At 44.2% G+C, this 19885-nt stretch overlaps 1 protein-coding gene across 1 annotated transcript; it reads left to right on the plus strand.

Moving 5' to 3' along the window:
• Positions 1–241: 241 nt before the first annotated feature.
• On the plus strand, positions 242–10468 carry LOC142759868 (multidrug resistance-associated protein 1-like). Its single transcript, XM_075862541.1, is given in 3 exon segments — positions 242–514; positions 516–3379; positions 8770–10468. Coding segments are annotated over 3 exon segments (4542 nt in total). The 5' UTR covers positions 242–311; the 3' UTR covers positions 10245–10468.
• Positions 10469–19885: the final 9417 nt, after the last annotated feature.

Below are 19885 nucleotides of genomic sequence, written 5' to 3' on the forward strand. Positions count from 1 at the left end.
CCAGTAAGGGGAGGGGCATTCTGGGGGCTGAATTCTGCTGTCCTTCCCTTCATATATCCTAAATTTGTAGGTATACCCTGATGCACTCTCGCACAGCTTATACATCTTTACGCCATACCTTGACCTCTTACCCGGCAGGTACTGGCGGAATTGAACCCTCCCTTTAAAATGTACCAAGGACTCATCAATAGAAATACACTTCTCGGACTCTGTTTGCCGGCAGTATCAGGCGACACGCTGTTATGTAGGGAGATCTCCTGTTTGTGTCTCCCGGAGCCGGCTACCCCCGGTGGACCCCTCGCTGCCCCAGCATGGAAACCTTTTGCAGCTACGACGGCAGCGAGCGCTTCTGGGATGCAAATATTACCTGGTATACAGAGAACCCAGACTTCACCAAGTGCTTCCAGAATACGGCCCTGGTATGGATTCCATGCATCTACCTCTGGCTCTGCTTCCCTTTCTATATTTTATATCTGCAACGCAATGACCAGGGATACATCCAAATATTTCATCTCCAAAACGGCTATAGGTTTCTTGTTATGGCTGGTCTGCTGGGCAGATCTCTTCTACTCCTTCTGGGAAAGGAGTCAAAGTATTTATCGCGCTCCAGTTTATGTTGTGAGCCCCACCGTGCTGGGTATAACTATGCTGCTAGCTACTTTTTTAATTCAATATGAGCGGATTAAAGGAGTGCAGTCTTCAGGTGTAATGTTACATTTCTGGATCATAGCTCTACTTTGTGCCATAATAATATTCAGGTCCAAAGTTCTCCATGCCTTAAAACCGGGTGCCAGTATAGATGTGTTCCGGGATGTCACATTCTACACATACTTTCTGCTTGTGTTGGTGGAGCTGGTATTGGCTGCCTTCCCTGATCAGCCTCCTCTCTTCTTTGAAAGAGTCAATGATCCTAATCCATGTCCAGAATCTAGTGCTTCTTTTCTCTCTAAAATTACTTTCTGGTGGATAAGTAGCATGATGATACAGGGATACAAGCGCCCATTGGAAACCAAGGATTTATGGTCTCTAAACAAAGAAGATACCTCAACAGAAGTTGTGCCCGTCTTGGCCAGAAATTGGGAAAAAGAGTACCTGAAAACTAAAAAACAGCCATTGAAGATGATGTATTCTCCTAAGAAACCAACCAAACAGCCGGAGCCAGAAGACGAAACCCGAGAGGAGGTTGAGGCGCTGATCGTGAAGCCGTCCACTAAAGATGCGGAATCGTCGTTGTTTAAAGCTTTATATAAAACCTTTGGCCCTTACTTTTTCATGAGCAGCTTCTTCAAAATCGTTCATGATATTTTGATGTTTTCTGGACCAGGAATATTAAAGTTACTTATTAAGTTTGTTGGTGATAAAAATGCTCCAAACTGACAGGGATACTTGTACACAGCGTTGTTGTTCATCTGCGCCTGTCTTCAAACGCTCCTCTTACACAAGTATTTTCATATCTGCTTCGTTACGGGAATGAGATTGAAAACCGCCATAATTGGTCTTGTCTATCGCAAAGCTCTAGTGATCAGTAATGCAGCACGTCGCACATCGACTATTGGTGAAATTGTTAACTTGATGTCTGTAGATGCACAAAGGTTTATGGATTTGGCAACCTATATCAACATGATTTGGTCGGCTCCACTTCAAGTTATATTGGCCCTGTATTTACTGTGGCAAATCCTTGGTCCCTCTGTGCTGGCAGGGGTCGCAGTTATGATTCTTCTGGTGCCTGTGAATGCAGTAATTGCAGTGAAGACCAAGAAATATCAGGTGGTCCAGATGAAGTGCAAAGACAACAGAATTAAGCTTATGAATGAAATCCTAAATGGCATCAAAGTTCTGAAGCTATACGCCTGGGAACTAGCCTTTAAGGAAAAGGTGCTAGGAATCCGACAGGAGGAGCTTAAAGTACTGAAGAAATCTGCTTACCTCTCCGCTGTAGGGACATTCACCTGGGTCTGTGCCCCTTTCCTGGTTGCTCTGTCAACTTTTGCTGTTTATGTTCTTATTGATAAAAACAATGTTCTAGATGCTGAAAAGGCTTTTGTGTCTTTGGCTTTATTTAATATCCTCCGATTTCCATTAAACATGCTACCTATGGTTATTAGCAGCATGGTTCAGACAAGTGTATCATTGAAGCGTCTTCGATTATTCCTATCACATGAGGATCTAGAACCAGAGAGTATCATCAGAGAGCCTCAGAGAAGTTCCGGTGGGTGTATTGACATGAGAAACGCCACCTTCTCTTGGTCCAAGAATGATCCTCCCTCGTTGAAAGAGAAAAACCTTACCATCCCAGATGGCTCTCTGATCCCAGTGGTTGGCCAGGTGGGCTGTGGAAAGTCTTCCTTGCTGTCTGCACTGTTGGGTGAGATGGAGAAGAAAGATGGCATCGTAGCAGTGAAGGGTGGCATAGCATACGTTCCTCAACAAGCTTGGATCCAGAATGCCTCTCTTAAAGACAATATCCTGTTTGGCAGAGAGCGCAAGGAGCCTCAATACAAGAGCGTTCTAGAAGCCTGCGCTCTGCTGCCTGACTTGGAGATTTTGCCATCTGCTGACAGAACAGAAATTGGAGAAAAGGGTGTGAATTTATCTGAAGGTCAGAAACAGAGAGTGAGCCTTGCCCGGGCTGTCTATTGCAATGCTGATGTCTATTTACTTGACGATCCGTTGTCTGCTGTGGATGCACATGTTGGAAAACACATATTTGACAAAGTTATTGGTCCAAAAGGGCTTCTTAAAGATAAGACCTGTATACTGGTTACACATGGAGTGAGTTACTTGCCACAAATGGACTCCATTATTGTGATGGTGGATGGAAAAATCACGGAAATTGGATCCTACCAGGAACTCTTGAAGCAGGATGGTGCATTTGCTGAATTCCTACGGACATATGCCAATGCTGAGCAGAACAATGAGCAAGATGTACCAAGCCCATCTGAAGATAAACATATGGAAAATGGAGTATTGGTCGGTGAAAAGAATGAGAAAAGTTTACATCGGCAGCTGAGTGCATCCTCTGAGACCAAGTCAGGTCACCAGAACAGCACAGCCGATCTCCAGAAGTCAGGGGCAGAAAAGGACGACTGGAAATTGACTGAAGCCGACAAGGCTAAAACAGGCAGAGTTAAACTAACAGTGTTTTGGGAATATATGAAAGCCATCGGTCTCGTTCTTTCTTTCCTGAGTGTCATTTTGTTCCTGTGCAATCATGTGTCTTCCTTGGCCTCCAACTATTGGCTCAGTTTGTGGACTGATGATCAAGTGGTCAATGGCACTCAACTTCACACCAAAATGAGACTAAGTGTCTACGGAGCACTGGGGATGTCACAAGGGATTGCTGTGTTTGGATACTCCACAACTGTATCACTGGGGCATTGTTAGGGATCTGCCAGGTACTTCATCTAGCTATACTCCTGGGATTAATCAATCCACACCTGAGGCCAGACCTGCTCGACTGACACCATCTCCTACCAACCAGGGTGGCAGGCTCAGGAGTGGGAGAGCCTATCGCGGCCTGGTCTCTCGGAGTTAGCTCCGCCCCCTGCCCTTTATTACCTGCCCTGTGCTCTCCCTCAGTGCTTGTAATTCTTTTGGATTCCTGGCCCCACTGCTGCTTGCTCCAGCCTGCTTCTGCCGTGCTTCTGCCTTGCTGCAGTTCTGCTTGACCTGCTTGCTTGCCCTGGCTTGCTCCTGTCTCCGTGCCTGCTCGGGTGTACTCACTTCGTCCTGGTCCTGACTGTTCGTTCGCCGCCCCGTTTCCTCGTGGCGTTCCGTGGCTACTGCCCCTTCCCTTGCGTGTTCCCTGGTTGTCTTCCTGTGCACTTAGCCAGCGTAGGGACCGCCGCCCAGTTGTACCTCGTCGCCTAGGGCGGGTCGTTGCAAGTAGGCAGGGACAGGGCGGTGGGTAGATTAGGGCTCACTTTCCCTTCACCTCCTTCCTGCCATTACATAATTACAAGCCCTTACCTAGTCTACCATTTCTCCTACGCTGACGCTATCATGGACCCCCTTGAGACCCTGACCCAGCAGATGCAGGGCCTCTCCCTACAGGTCCAGGCCCTGGCCCAAAGGGTCAATCAGGGTGACGCTGCTTTAGTAGTACCCCTCACCTCACCTCTAGAACCCGACCTCAAGTTACCTGACCGGTTTTCAGGGGACCGTAAGACGTTTCTCTCCTTCCGGGAGAGTTGCAGACTGTATTTCCGCCTAAAGCCCCACTCCTCAGGTTCCGAGAACCAGCGGGTGGGTATCATCATATCCCGACTCCAGGAAGGGCCCCAAGAGTGGGCCTTCTCCTTGGCTCCTGACGCCCCTGAACTTTCCTCTGTTGATCGTTTTTTCTCTGCCCTCGGACTCATTTACGACGAGACTGACAGGACTGCTTTAGCCGAGAGTCAGCTGGTGACCTTACGTCAGGGTAGGAGACCGGTTGAGGAATACTGTTCTGATTTTAGGAAGTGGTGCGTAGCTTCTCAGTGGAACGATCCGGCCCTAAGGTGCCAGTTTAGGTTAGGATTATCTGACGCCCTGAAGGATCTGCTGGTTAGCTACCCCTCGCCTGACTCCCTTGACCAGGTTATGGCCCTAGCAGTACGACTTGACCGACGTCTCAGGGAACGTCAGCTAGAACGCTTCAGTGTGCTCCCCTCTGACTTTTCTGCGATCCCCCCCGAGGTCCCGTCTCCTCGCCCCTCCACGGAGGACTCGGAGGTACCTATGCAACTCGGGGCCTCCATGTCCCCTCGACAACGTAGGGAGTTTCGCAGAATGAATGGTCTCTGCTTCTACTGTGGGGACGACAAGCATCTACTGAACACCTGTCCCAGGCGCAAGAATAAGAAGCCGGAAAACTTCCGCGCCTAAGTGATCATCGGGGAGGTCACTTGGGCGCACAGGTATTTCCCGTTAATGTGAAACGCAATAAAATTTTGCTTCCCTTTCAGGTCTCGTTTGCTGGCCGGTCTGCCACGGGCAGTGCTTTCGTGGATTCTGGCTCATCTGCTAATATCATGTCTGTGGATTTTGCTATGTCTCTAAAGATGCCTTGTATTGATTTACCTTATCCCATCCCTGTAGTAGGAATCGACTCAACCCCCCTTGCTAATGGTTATTTTACTCAGCATACTCCTGTTTTTGAACTCCTGGTTGGCTCCATGCATTTGGAGCAGTGCTCTGTAATGGTGATGCAGGGATTATCGTCTGATCTGGTATTAGGTCTCCCCTGGTTGCAGTTGCATAATCCCACATTTGATTGGAATACTGGGGATCTCACCAAATGGGGTAATGAATGTCTTATGTCATGTCTTTCTGTTAACTCTATTTCTCCCCGGGAGGAGGTAAACACGCTTCCTGAGTTTGTTCAGGACTTCGCCGATGTGTTTTCTAAGGAGGCCTCCGAGGTGTTGCCCCCCCATAGAGATTACGATTGCGCTATCGATTTGGTGCCTGGTGCCAAGCTTCCTAAGGGTAGGATATTTAATCTTTCATGTCCTGAACGTGAAGCGATGAGGGTGTATATCCAAGAATGCCTGGCCAAGGGTTTCATTCGCCCCTCGACTTCTCCTGTAGGTGCTGGCTTCTTCTTCGTGGGGAAGAAGGATGGTGGTCTTAGGCCGTGCATTGATTATCGTAACCTGAATAAGGTCACCGTAAGGAACCAGTACCCACTTCCTTTGATTCCGGATCTTTTTAATCAGGTTCAGGGAGCCCAATGGTTTTCTAAGTTCGATCTACGGGGGGCATATAACCTTATCCGCATCAAAGAGGGGGATGAGTGGAAAACTGCGTTCAACACACCCGAGGGTCATTTCGAATACCTGGTCATGCCCTTTGGGTTGTGTAATGCCCCTGCTGTCTTCCAGAATTTTATTAATGAAATCCTGAGAGAGTACCTGGGTAATTTTCTTGTTGTGTACCTTGATGACATACTGGTGTTTTCCAAGGACTGGTCCTCCCACGTGGAGCATGTCAGGAAGGTGCTCCAGGTCCTTCGGGAGAATAATCTGTTTGCTAAGACTGAAAAATGTGTCTTTGGGGTACAGGAGATACCATTTTTAGGGCAAATCCTCACTCCTCATGAATTCCGCATGGACCCTGCCAAGGTTCAAGCTGTGGCGGAATGGGTCCAACCTGCCTCCCTTAAGGCGTTACAGTGTTTTTTAGGGTTCGCCAACTATTACAGGAGATTTATTGCCAACTTCTCGGTCGTCGCTAAGCCTCTTACGGACCTTACCCGCAAGGGTGCCGATGTCCTCCATTGGCCCCCTGAGGCCGTCCAGGCCTTTGAGACTCTCAAGAAGTGCTTTATCTCGGCCCCCGTGCTGATTCAGCCCAACCAAGAGGAGCCATTTATTGTGGAGGTTGACGCTTCCGAGGTGGGAGTGGGGGCCGTCTTGTCCCAGGGTACCAGCTCCCTCACCCATCTCCGCCCCTGTGCTTACTTCTCTAGGAAGTTTTCGCCCACGGAGAGTAACTATGATATTGGTAACCGCGAACTTCTAGCCATTAAATGGGCTTTTGAGGAGTGGCGGCACTTCCTGGAGGGGGCCAGACACCAGGTAACGGTCCTTACGGATCACAAGAATCTGGTTTTCCTAGAATCGGCCCGGAGGCTTAATCCTAGACAAGCTCGGTGGGCACTATTCTTTACCAGATTTAATTTCTTGGTTACCTATAGGGCTGGGTCCAAGAATATTAAGGCTGACGCTCTGTCACGTAGTTTCATGGCCAATCCTCCTTCCGAGAAGGATCCCGCTTGTATTTTACCCCCTGGTATAATCGTCTCTGCCACGGATTCTGATTTAGCTTCTGATATCGCGGCTGATCAGGGTGCAGCTCCCGGGAACGTCCCTGGGGACAAACTGTTTGTTCCCCTGCAATACCGGCTGAGGGTACTCAGGGAAAACCATGACTCCGCTCTATCTGGTCATCCTGGCATCTTGGGCACCAAACACCTCATTACCAGAAACTATTGGTGGCCTGGGTTGCCTAAAGATGTTAGGGCTTACGTCGCCGCTTGTGAGGTTTGCGCTAGGTCCAAAACCCCTAGGTCCCGACCTGCGGGCCTACTACGTTCCTTGCCCATTCCCCAGAGACCTTGGACCCATATCTCCATGGATTTTATCACCGATTTGCCTCCATCTCAGGGCAAGTCGGTGGTGTGGGTGGTAGTCGACCGCTTAAGCAAGATGTGCCACTTTGTGCCCCTTAAGAAGCTACCTAACGCCAAGACGTTAGCTTCTTTGTTTGTGAAACACATCCTGCGTCTCCATGGGGCCCCAGTCAATATCGTTTCTGACAGAGGGGTACAATTTGTTTCCTTATTTTGGAGAGCTTTTTGTAAAAAGTTGGAGATTGATCTGTCCTTCTCCTCCGCCTTCCATCCCGAAACTAATGGCCAAACGGAAAGGACCAACCAATCCCTGGAACAGTATTTAAGGTGTTTCATCTCTGACTGTCAATTCGATTGGGTCTCATTCCTTCCCCTTGCTGAATTTTCCCTGAATAACCGGGTCAGTAACTCCTCAGGGGTCTCCCCGTTTTTCTGTAATTTCGGGTTTAACCCAAGGTTCTCCTCCGTCTCCCCTGGTTGTTCCAATAATCCTGAGGTAGAGGAGGTTCATCGGGAACTGTGCACTGTCTGGGCCCAGGTTCAGAAGAACCTAGAGGCGTCCCAGAGCGCACAAAAGATTCAGGCGGATAGTAGACGTTCTGCTAACCCCCGGTTTGTCGTCGGGGATTTGGTCTGGTTGTCGTCCAGGAACTTGCGCCTTAAGGTCCCGTCCAGGAAGTTTGCTCCCCGATTTATTGGACCTTATAAGATCATTGAAGTCCTCAACCCTGTATCCTTCCGTCTGGAGCTCCCCCCATCCTTTCGCATACATGACGTCTTCCATGCCTCCCTCCTTAAACGCTGCTCCCCGTCCTGGTCCCCCTCGAGGATACCTCCTGTTCCCGTTCTCACCCCTGAGGGGGTGGAATTCGAGGTGGCCAAGATTATGGACAGTAGGATGGTCCAGGGCTCCCTCCAGTACCTGGTCCATTGGAGAGGATACGGGCCGGAGGAGAGGACTTGGGTACCTGCCCGTGATGTTCACGCTGGGGTATTGATCAGGAGGTTCCACCTCCTCTTCCCCACTAAACCGGGTCCCCTTAGTAAGGGTCCGGTGGCCCCTCATAAAAGGGGGAGTACTGTTAGGGATCTGCCAGGTACTTCATCTAGCTATACTCCTGGGATTAATCAATCCACACCTGAGGCCAGACCTGCTCGACTGACACCATCTCCTACCAACCAGGGTGGCAGGCTCAGGAGTGGGAGAGCCTATCGCGGCCTGGTCTCTCGGAGTTAGCTCCGCCCCCTGCCCTTTATTACCTGCCCTGTGCTCTCCCTCAGTGCTTGTAATTCTTTTGGATTCCTGGCCCCACTGCTGCTTGCTCCAGCCTGCTTCTGCCGTGCTTCTGCCTTGCTGCAGTTCTGCTTGACCTGCTTGCTTGCCCTGGCTTGCTCCTGTCTCCGTGCCTGCTCGGGTGTACTCACTTCGTCCTGGTCCTGACTGTTCGTTCGCCGCCCCGTTTCCTCGTGGCGTTCCGTGGCTACTGCCCCTTCCCTTGCGTGTTCCCTGTTTGTCTTCCTGTGCACTTAGCCAGCGTAGGGACCGCCGCCCAGTTGTACCTCGTCGCCTAGGGCGGGTCGTTGCAAGTAGGCAGGGACAGGGCGGTGGGTAGATTAGGGCTCACTTTCCCTTCACCTCCTTCCTGCCATTACAGGCATCCTTGCTTCCCGCTATCTCCACATGGATTTACTTCACAATGTCCTTCTGTTTCCCATGAGTTTTTTTGAACGGACTCCCAGTGGAAATCTTGTAAACCGTTTCTCCAAGGAGATGGACAACATTGACTCTATGATTCCACAGATCATTAAGATGTTCATGGGATCGTTATTTAATGTCATTGGCGCATGCATAATAATTCTCATTGCAACACCAATAGTCGCTGTTATAATTCCACCATTGGGTCTGCTATACTTCTTTGTACAGAGGTTTTATGTAGCAACTTCACGGCAGCTGAAGAGATTGGAGTCAGTCAGCCGGTCTCCGGTATATTCCAATTTCAATGAAACACTATTAGGTGCCAGTGTCATCCGGGCATTTGGTGAGCAGAAACAATTTATCCAGCTTAGCGACTTCAGAGTGGACGAGAACCAGAGAGCTTATTACCCCAGCATTGTCTCCAACAGGTGGTTGGCAATAAGACTGGAATTTGTCAGAAACTGTATCGTTCTCTTTGCTTCCCTGTTTGCTGCAGTTTCTAGATATACACTCAGTTCTGGATTGGTCGGGCTCTCCGTTTCTTATGCTTTACAGGTGACAACCTACCTGAACTGGTTAGTAAGAATGTCATCAGAACTGGAGACTAATATTGTGGCAGTGGAGAGAGTGAAAGAATATGCAGATCTGGAGCAGGAGGCTCCGTGGACCCTGCAGCAGACCATGCCAGCAAGCACCTGGCCCAATGAAGGAAAAATTGAGTTCAGAAATTTCTGCTTGCGTTACAGAGAAGATTTAGACCTAGCCTTAAAAAACATCAATGTTACTGTGCAGGGTGGTGAGAAGATTGGAATTGTTGGCAGAACTGGAGCCGGGAAGTCTTCACTTACACTTGGACTGTTTCGTATTAATGAGGCCGCCTCTGGAGAAATCATCATAGATGGCAGTAATATAGCAAAGATTGGTCTGCATGATCTTCGATTTAAGATTACTATTATTCCACAGGATCCAGTCTTGTTTTCTGGATCCCTTAGAATGAATCTTGACCCTTTTGAAAAGTATTCTGATGAAGAAATCTGGTCATCCCTAGAGCTTGCGCATCTTAAGAATTTTGTTTCAGGTCTTCCCGACAAGCTCAACCATGAGTGTGCTGAGGGTGGGGAAAATCTCAGCATTGGTCAGCGTCAGCTGGTATGCCTGGCAAGAGCACTGCTTCGAAAGACAAAAATCCTAGTGCTAGATGAAGCGACCGCAGACGTGGACCTGGAGACTGATGGACTTATTCAATCGACCATCAGGAAAGAATTTGAAGATTGTACTGTAATAACGATTGCTCATCGACTCAATACAATCATGGACTACACAAGAGTGATGGTTCTTGACAAAGGCCAAATTGTGGAGTTTGACTCTCCAAGCAACCTTCTTCAGAAAAAAGGAGTTTTCTACAGCATGGCCAAAGATTCTGGATTGGTTTGATTGTGGATGGAAGTTCACTGCTTCATTGACCTCTTGAAGAAACTCTCCTGACAAGACTGCTTTTTACTAGAGTTTATGCTTGACTGTTACTGAACCACAGTTTCCACCGGTTATTCTCAAAAGAAGATTGTAGACACGGAATGCATTTTCTTTCCTAAAATATATATATATATATATATATATATATATATATATATATATATAATTTTTCTGTTTTTACTGGAATTTTATAGTTCCTTCATATAGTCTTGGCCATCTAAATTTAGGTACTTCATAAACTCCTCCTATATATTAGGTGTATGTTTTCTGCTAGTAAAGTCATGGCATGCAGTAGTAGTAACTATTAGCTTATTCTGACTTGAAATGTTGTTATAGCTCAAAGCCAAGTGTGTCTGCTTGTTCCCATCAACCATTTTAGTAGACAAAGGCAGAACACAATTTTTGTAAAAATTTTTTTGGGGTCAAGCCTATTTATAGTCAACCTAACTATAATTCATTCATATGTAACATTTACTCCATAAGATGAGGGGTACAATAATAAGAAATTCTATCTACAACTTCCAAATTATTATTTTGGGGTGAAAAGCCTTAACTAATTTTAGTTAAAACATGAAGGAAAATCTAAAGGGACAGCTGTGTAAATAGTGTAGTGATGCTATTATTGTATCACTGCTCCAAATCTACTTTACAGATAATTTATGACTGTTCTGGGTTCTTTAAGCAAAAGTTTGCCTTTGAATGGGTATAATCGTCTTTAAAACTTTTTGTAAATACATTGCGTTACTTTGTGTTGGTTGCTATTGGACACAGTCGACAAGCTAGTTGACAGACATCTCCCCAATAGCCTCATTACTTTGCAGTGCCTGATGTAAAGAGGGCAATTCTCAGAATGCATATCACCACAGCAAACCATCAAGGAAAGGAATGAAAAGCTGAGTTGTGATTTCAGCTCTGGACGAGCTGTAATTTTAGGATCAGTACATGACAAGTGATGCAATCTATTTTCAAAGTTATTTAACGTTTTAATATAGATTATAGGTGTCAACTGTAAAATGTTGTTCAAAGGTGAGCCATGGTAAAAAAAAATATTTTTTTCAGTAGACTGATCCAGAACGGAGGCTCATATTTTGTTCATATAAGCCAGGCCTTAAATGTTTGGCACTTCTCAGAAGCATTGCTCACGTTTAATCTATTCATGCCAATAGCAGAATATTGTACACGTGATAGAAGCATGATGCTTATGTCTGCATTTCTAGTGTGCAGTCATTGGGTCGGCATTGCAGGTTTTCTAGTATAATTCTACTATGCCTTCACATCAAGTCTCAGGAAAAGAAATTTGAATGAATAATGTATATGTACAACTTAGTTTCCATGTTTATTTTTTATCACTCCGCTATAAAATCTCTATTTTAATTCCGGAGGAAGTATAAAAAAATATTTTTGTTGATGGTGACCGCCAAGCTTTTCTATTTAGTCATTCTAAAAAAAAAAAAAAGGCCAATATTTTTTTGCTTGGATTCTTCAATCAAGAAATGGTTTATGAAAATATTATTTTGAATGTGTTTTTCTATATTTATCATGTACCATTTGTACATCAACACAGTGGTGGTAGTCATGCTATGAGCGATTTCAGACTAGTCGTTCCTCAGAAATCCCTTAACCCCTTGCGTACCTTCGCCGTAATAGTACGTCGCTGGCCGCATATGCCAGCGTACCTTCGCCGTACTATTACGTCGAAGGATCAAACTGTCACTCTGTGAAATCACAAAGTGATAGCGACATGGCGGCAGCTGTCAGTGATAGCTGACCGCCTCTGTTGCCGTGCTGGGGACAGATCTGCATGCCCCGATGTCGGCGATTGCTGTGATTGGTCAGTCTTTAGAGACTGACCAATGACAGCTATCTATGACGTAGGAAACCGGAGAAAGCTCCTGTCAGCGTCTCTGATCTCCTCATTTCTGTGAGAACTGTGAGGAGATCGGAGAGTGACAGAAATACAGTCAAAAAACAGTCAAAAAACATTGTTTTTAGTGCCCATCTGCCCTTTATAGTTGCCCATCTGCCCTTTATAGTTCCCATCTGCCCTTTATAGTGCCCATCATCCCTCAGAATATAACTAATATTATTCTTTAGTGCCCATTAGGGCCCAGCAGCCCTCTCCAGTGCCCACCAGCCATCTTTAGTGCCCACCAGCCATTTTAGTGCCCACCAGCAATCTTTGGTGCCCACCAGCCCCCTTTGCTGCTCATTATAGTGCCCATCAGTCCTCCCTAGTAACAATCAAACCTATATAATACTTTTCTTTAGTGCCCATCAGTATATTAGCCCCCTTTAGTGCCCATCAGCCCTCTTTACTGCCCTATCCTTTAGTTCTTCATAAAAAAATATAAAAAAACAAAAAAAAAAAAATACAAAAAAAGTTTTAGTAATTTAGTAGTAATTTTGTGTGCTACTTTTGCACGTCACAGTTTCCTTGCCAATACTGTTCAGGAATTTAGTTTTGCACGTCAGGGTTAGTGCAGTGTTATTACACACCCGTAATGTCTCGTCTATTTAGCGTGGAGGAGGCATATGCCATTTTATGTTCAGATACAGATACAGAAAGCGCCAGTGAGGGTGGATCTGAGTTTGTGTTATCCTCCTCCAGTGATGATGAGGAACCCCCTCAGAAACGAAGCAGGGCTAGTGATCCGAATGAGCCCAGCACAAGTGACCCCAGCACCAGTGACCCCATATGGCTACCGCCTACCTCTTACACACCTAAAATTCCTGCGTTTACCTCTGCCCCTGGCATAAAAATAAATCCAACTGACTTTCAGGAAATAGATTTTTTTAAATGTTTTTTTTTCGGATACTTTAGTTGACCTAATGGTTGCGCAAACAAATTTATATGCACAACAATTCTTAGGCAAAAATCCGACATCCCATTATGCCAGAACCCAAGCTTGGCACCCAACCAATGCAAATGAAATTGCAACCTTCTGGGGGCTCTTGCTCCACATGGGCCTTGTAAAAAAGCCAACCATCAAATCGTATTGGTCCACAGATATTTTGTACGATACACCTGTATTCCGTGCTGTGATGCCGCGAAAACGTTTTGAGGCCCTTTTAAAGTTCTTGCACTTTGCTGACAATGAGCAGTGCCCCCCCCCCCCCCGGATCATCCAAATTTTGATAGGCTGTTCAAAATTAGGCCCATCATCACATATTTTAATTTGGTTTTTGCAGAAGTTTATGTTCCTGAAAAAAACATAGCCATTGATGAATCTTTAGTCCATTTCAAAGGACGGCTTAATTTCCGACAATACTTGCCAAACAAAAGAGCCAGATATGGCATAAAAATATATAAACTGTCCGAGAGCCAGTCTGGATACACACACTCCTTTCGTGTGTACGAGGGGAAAGACAAACAGATTAGTCCCCCAGAGTGCCCCCCAGTTTTTGGCACAAACGGTAAAATAGTGTGGGACCTGCTGCATCCTCTGATGGATAAGGGGAACCACCTATACCTCGACAACTTCTATACCAGCGTTCCGCTTTTTAAGTGCCTTGTTGAAAGGAAAACAATGGCCTGTGGCACTGCTCGCAGGAATCTAAAATACCTCCCAAAGCCTTTTCTTGCTGAGAAACTGTCAGTTGGCGAAACCAGGGCACGATATGATGAAAATGTGCTCCTGGTAAAATTCAGGGACAAAAAAGAGGTCCTCATGCTCTCCACCATGCATGGCAACACCACAAGCCCAGTTTCAGTGCGTGGAACAAGCACCACTGTTTCAAAGCCTGTATGCATACAGGCCTACAACAAGCATATGGGAGGGGTGGATTTGGGAGATCAACTAATGAAGCCATACTGTGCCATGCGAAAGACGAAAGTATGGTACAAAAAACTGTCCGTATATTTAATTGAAATGGCCCTCCTCAATTCTTTTATTTTGTACCGAAGTGCTGGCAATCGTTCTAGGTACCTCGAGTACCTTGAAAAAGTAATTAAAAAATTAATTTTTAAAGACCAAGAGGAAGGAGCGAGTAGCAGGGCTTCAGGAAGTGAGGCAAATAGAATTGTCCCTGGCCAGCACTTCCCCAGTGAAGTCCCCCCAACGAAAAAAAAGAGCCATCCACAAAAACGATGTCGCGTGTGCGTGAAGAGGGGTATCCGAAAGGATACAATATATCAATGCAGCACGTGCCCCTCCAAACCAGGGCTTTGCATGAAAGAATGTTTCAGAATTTACCATTCTTCAGTGGACTACTAATTTTTTTCATGCCATTTTCAGGATGTCCATATAAACTTCATCTTAAAGAGGCTCTGTCACCAGATTTTGCAACCCCTATCTGCTATTGCAGCAGATAGGCGCTGCAATGTAGATTACAGTAACGTTTTTATTTTTAAAAAACGAGCATTTTTGGCCAAGTTATGACCATTTTCGTATTTATGCAAATGAGGCTTGCAAAAGTACAACTGGGCGTGTTGAAAAGTAAAAGTACAACTGAGCGTGTATTATGTGCGTACATCGGGGCGTGTTTACTACTATTACTAGCTGGGCGTTGTGTATAGAAGTGTCATCCACTTCTCTTCACAACGCCCAGCTTCTGGCAGTGCAGCACTGTGACGTCACTCACAGGTCCTGCATCGTGTCGGCACCAGAGGCTACAGATGATTCTGCAGCAGCATCGGCGTTTGCAGGTAAGTCGATGTAGCTACTTACCTGCAAACGCCGATGCTGCTGCAGAATCATCTGTAGCCTCTGGTGCCGACACGATGCAGGACCTGTGAGTGACGTCACAGTGCTGCACTGCCAGAAGCTGGGCGTTGTGAAGAGAAGTGGATGATACTTCTATACACAACGCCCAGCTAGTAAAAGTAGTAAACACGCCCCGATGTACGCACATAATACACGCCCAGTTGTACTTTTACTTTAAACACGCCCAGTTGTACTTTTGCAAGCCTCATTTGCATAAATACGAAAATGGTCATAACTTGGCCAAAAATGCTAGTTTTTTAAAAATAAAAACGTTACTGTAATCTACATTGCAGCGCCTATCTGCTGCATTAGCAGATAGGGGCTGCAAAATCTGGTGACAGAGCCTCTTTAAATTTTATGTCACCTTCATTTAAAAATTGTCCACTTGTGCACCAATTGGATATATAAAACAAAACGAAAAATCATTATACCCCTAGATGAATACCACCATGGTGGCCCAAAATCACCCAAGCAAAAACTAGGCCTTGAAGAGCCTCATGGTACACCTTCACTTCCGGGCCTCACCGTGTGCCTCAATACAAAAAGGTCCTATATAGGGTATCAATGAACACAGGAAAAAAAAATGAATGAATTGTGAGTTCTTTTTTTTCTTGATACATCCCCAAAATGTTTCATCAAACCCACGCGTTTGTAAAATAAATAAAAATTAAAATTCTACCAATTTTGTTTTAAATTCCTAATCTGAAAAGTAAAATTTCTCACTATACCACTAGATGAATACCTTGAGCGGTGTCGTTTTCTTAATTGGGTCACATCTTGTGAGTTTCCTCTATATTGGTACCTCATGGGCTCTGAAAACACAATATGATGCCTGAAAAATATTCCAGCAGAATCTGTGATCAAAACCAAATGGTGCTCCCTCCTTTCTGACCCTTGCCATGTGCCCATATAGCAGTTAACAGCCACATATGGGGTATTGCTGTAATCAAGAGAAAATGGGTAACAAATTGAGCAGTGCTCTTTCTCCTATTGCCCCTTGTATAAATGAAAAGTTTGGGGCTTAATCAACTTTTTATTGGAAAAAATGCAATTTTTCACTTTCACTGCCCAAAGTTTATGACTTCTATGAAACATCTGTGGAGTCCAAATGCTCACTACACCCCTAAAACAAAATCCTCAATGGGTGTAGTTTCCAAAATGGGGTCACTTCTTGGGGGTTTCCACTGTACTAATACCTCAGGGGCTCTTCAAATGCAACATGGCGCGAAAACCATTCCAGCAAAATCTGCGCTCCAAAATCCAAATGGTGCTCCTTCCCTTCTGAGCAGAAGTTTATGACCACATATGGGGTATTTCCGTAATCAGGAGAAATTGCTTTACAAATGTTGGGGTGCTTTTTCTCCCTTTTTCCTTGTAAAAATGTGAAAATTCTATGTTTTTTCAGAAAAAAAGTATATTTTCATCTTCACAGACTAATTTCAATAAATGCAGCGAAAAACCTGTGGGGTCAAAATGATAACTATACCACTAGAAAAATTCCTTGAGGGGTATAGTTTCCAAAATAGGGTCACTTTTGGGGGGTTTGCACTGTTTAGGTCCCTCCAGGGCATTGCAAACATAACACGGCACCGAAAACCATTCCAGTAAAATCAGCACTCCAAAATCCAAATGGCGTTCCTTCCCTTCTGAGCCCTGCTGTGGGTCCAAACAACAGTTTATTACCACATATGGGGTATTGCCGTAATCGGGAGAAATTGCTTTACAAATGTTGGGGTGCTTTTTGTCCTTTATTCCTTGCAAAAATTCGAAATTTCTAAGTTTTTCCAGAAAAAAAAGTATATTTTCATCTTCACAGACTAATTCCAATAAATGCAGCGAAAAACCTGTGGGGTCAAAATGCTAACTATACCGCTAGAAAAATTCCTTGAGGGGTATAGTTTCCAAAATGGGGTCACTTTTGGGGGGTTTCCACTGTTTAGGTCCCTCCAGGGCATTGCAAACATAACACGGCACCGAAAACCATTCCAGTAAAATCAGCACTCCAAAATCCAAATGGCGTTCCTTCCCTTCTGAGCCCTGCTGTGGGTCCAAACAACAGTTTATTACCACATATGGGGTATTGCCGTAATCGGGAGAAATTGCTTTACAAATTTTGGGGTGCTTTTTGTCCTTTATTCCTTGCAAAAATTCGAAATTTCTAAGTTTTTCAGAAAAAAAAGTATATTTTCATCTTCACAGACTAATTCCAATAAATGCAGCGAAAAACCTGTGGGGTCAAAATGCTAACTATACCACTAGATAAATTCCCTGAGGGGTGTAGTTTAAAAAATAGGTTCACTTTTGGGTGTTTCCACTGTTTTGACACCACAAGACCTTTTCAAACCTGACATAGTGCCTAAAATATATTCTAAAAAAAGCAGGCCCCAAAATCCACTAGGTGCTCCTTTGCTTCTGAGGCCTGTGTTTCAGTCCATTATCACACTAGGGCCACATGTGGGATATTTCTAAAAACTGCAGAATCTGGGCAATAAATATTAAATTGCGTTTCTCAGGTAAAACCTTCTGTGGTACAGAAAAAAATGTATTACAAATGAATTTTGTAAAAAAAAATGAAATTTTCAAATTTCAGCTCTACTTTCCTTCAATTCCTGTAAGACGCCTAAAGGGTTGAAACACTTTCTGAATGCTGTTTTGAATACTTTGAGGGGTGCAGTTTTCAAAATGGTTTTTTTTTTATGGGGGTTTCTAATATATAGGGCACTCAAAACCACTTCAGAACTGAACTGGCCCCTGTAAAAATAGCCTTTTGAAATTTTCTTGAAAATTTGAGAAATTGCTGCTAAAGTTCTAAGCCTTGTAACGTCGTAGAAAAATAAAAGGATGTTCAAAAAACGATGCAAACATAAAGTAGACATATGGGAAATGTGAAATAGTAACTATTTTGTGTGGTATTACTATCTGTTTTACAAGCAGATAGATTTAAAATGTGAAAAATCATAATTTCTTCATATTTTCTCTAAATTTTGGTGTTTTTCACAAATAAGCAATAAATTTATGGACAAAATTTTTTCACTAACCTAAAGTACAATATGTCACGAGAAAACAATCTCAGAATCAATTGGATAGGTAAAAGCATTCCGGAGTTATTACCACATAAAGTGACACATGTCAGATTTGAAAAAATGGGTCTGGTCCTCAAGGCCAAAATGAGCTGGGTACTCAAGGGGTTAACATTTTATTTTATAACCTCCAAATTCATGACAAATCGATAGACTGGATCCCATACATTGACTGCTTCCTCTGTGTTGATCTGAAGCACTTACTATTAGTCCTGCCAGCTAAGGCTTCTTTTTACGTACAGGAACCCTCTTGCTCCTTCTGTTCGTTTCCCCTTCTGAAAATGTTTTCCTATGTTGTATGTTTAAGTTATGTTTAACTTTGTAATTTAAAGCATTTGAGGTTTTAAGGACTGGGTCTCCAGCACCTCCATATTTTAAGTTATTCATTTTTGGTCAGTTTAATATAATACTCTAGTAATTTTTGTGCCATTCAGATTTATACCAAATTGTCTGGGTGAAAATTGATAAACTGATAGTGTGTAGCGTTGGACACTCTCTTGGCAGCATCCTGTCAGACTATAAAGGTGTGGGTTATATACTCTCTAAAACTGACTCTTTAGAGGTTCTTCCCTTTTTGCTACCAAGTAGCATTGCACTTTTATACTGCAATATATATTTATCTATATTTTCAAAAGTACAGTATTTCAAGACACCAGCATACTCTCGGTACTGTATAGAGCACTTTTCAGTTCACTAATCGCTAGATATATTACTGCTTGATTCTTGAATAATAAAAGGGACTTTATTGCAACACAAAAAAAAAAAGAAATACACTTCTCGGGGGTGTATGCTTGGGAAAACCGGGCACTGAAACGGTCTAATAGGGGTCTCCATTTATACAAACGGTCAAAACTGGGGTCATCTCGGGGTGGGCACGGCTCATTATCAGTATAATGTAAGAAGCGAAGTATTGCCTCATTTATTTATTTTTTTAGGTTCCAGTTCAGTTCTGAAGTTGCTTTGAGGGGCCCATATATTAGAAACCCCTATCAAACACCCCATTTTAGAAACTAGACCCCTCAAAGTATTCACAACAGCATATAGAAAGTTTATGAACCCTTTAGGTGTTTCACAGGAATTTAGAGCAAAGTAGAGGTGAAATCTACTTTTTTTTTTGTCAGAAAATCCTTTTTATACCACTTTTTTTTATAACACAAAAGGTTTTACCAGAGAAACGCAACTTAGTACTTATTACCCAGATTCTGCAGTTTTGAGAAATATCCCACATGTGGCCCTAGTGCGGTAATGGACTGAAGCACCGGCCTCCGAAGCAAAGGAGCACCTAGTGGATTTTGAGCCCTCCTTTTTATTAGGCACCATGTCCGGTTTGAAGAGGTCTTGTGGTGCCAAAACAGTGGAAAACCCCCAAAAGTGACAGCATTTTGGAAACTAGACCCCTTGAGGAATACATTGTAGTTTTCTTGGGGTGCATGCGACTTTTTGATCAGTTTTTATTCTATTTTTAAATGGTGCGGTGACTAAAAAAACGCAATTCTACTATTGTTTTTTTATTCTATTTTTTTTTACAGCGTTCACCGTGCGCTATAAATGACATTCACTTTATTCTGCGGGGCAATACGATTACGGCGATACCAGATGTTTATAGTTTTTTTATGTCTTATGGCGTTTGCACAATAAAATACGTTTTGCAAAAAATCATTTTCTTTTTGTGTTACCTTATTCTAAGAGCCAGAACGGTTTTATTTTTCTATCAATAAAGCCGTGCGAGGACTTATTTTTTGCGTAACGAACTGTAGTTTCCATCAATACTATTTTTAGGTACATGCGAGTTTTTGATCTCTTTTTATTCCATTTTTTG

This window comes from Rhinoderma darwinii, chromosome 4 (assembly GCF_050947455.1).
Source record: "Rhinoderma darwinii isolate aRhiDar2 chromosome 4, aRhiDar2.hap1, whole genome shotgun sequence".
In the NCBI taxonomy this organism is placed as follows: domain Eukaryota; kingdom Metazoa; phylum Chordata; class Amphibia; order Anura; family Rhinodermatidae; genus Rhinoderma; species Rhinoderma darwinii.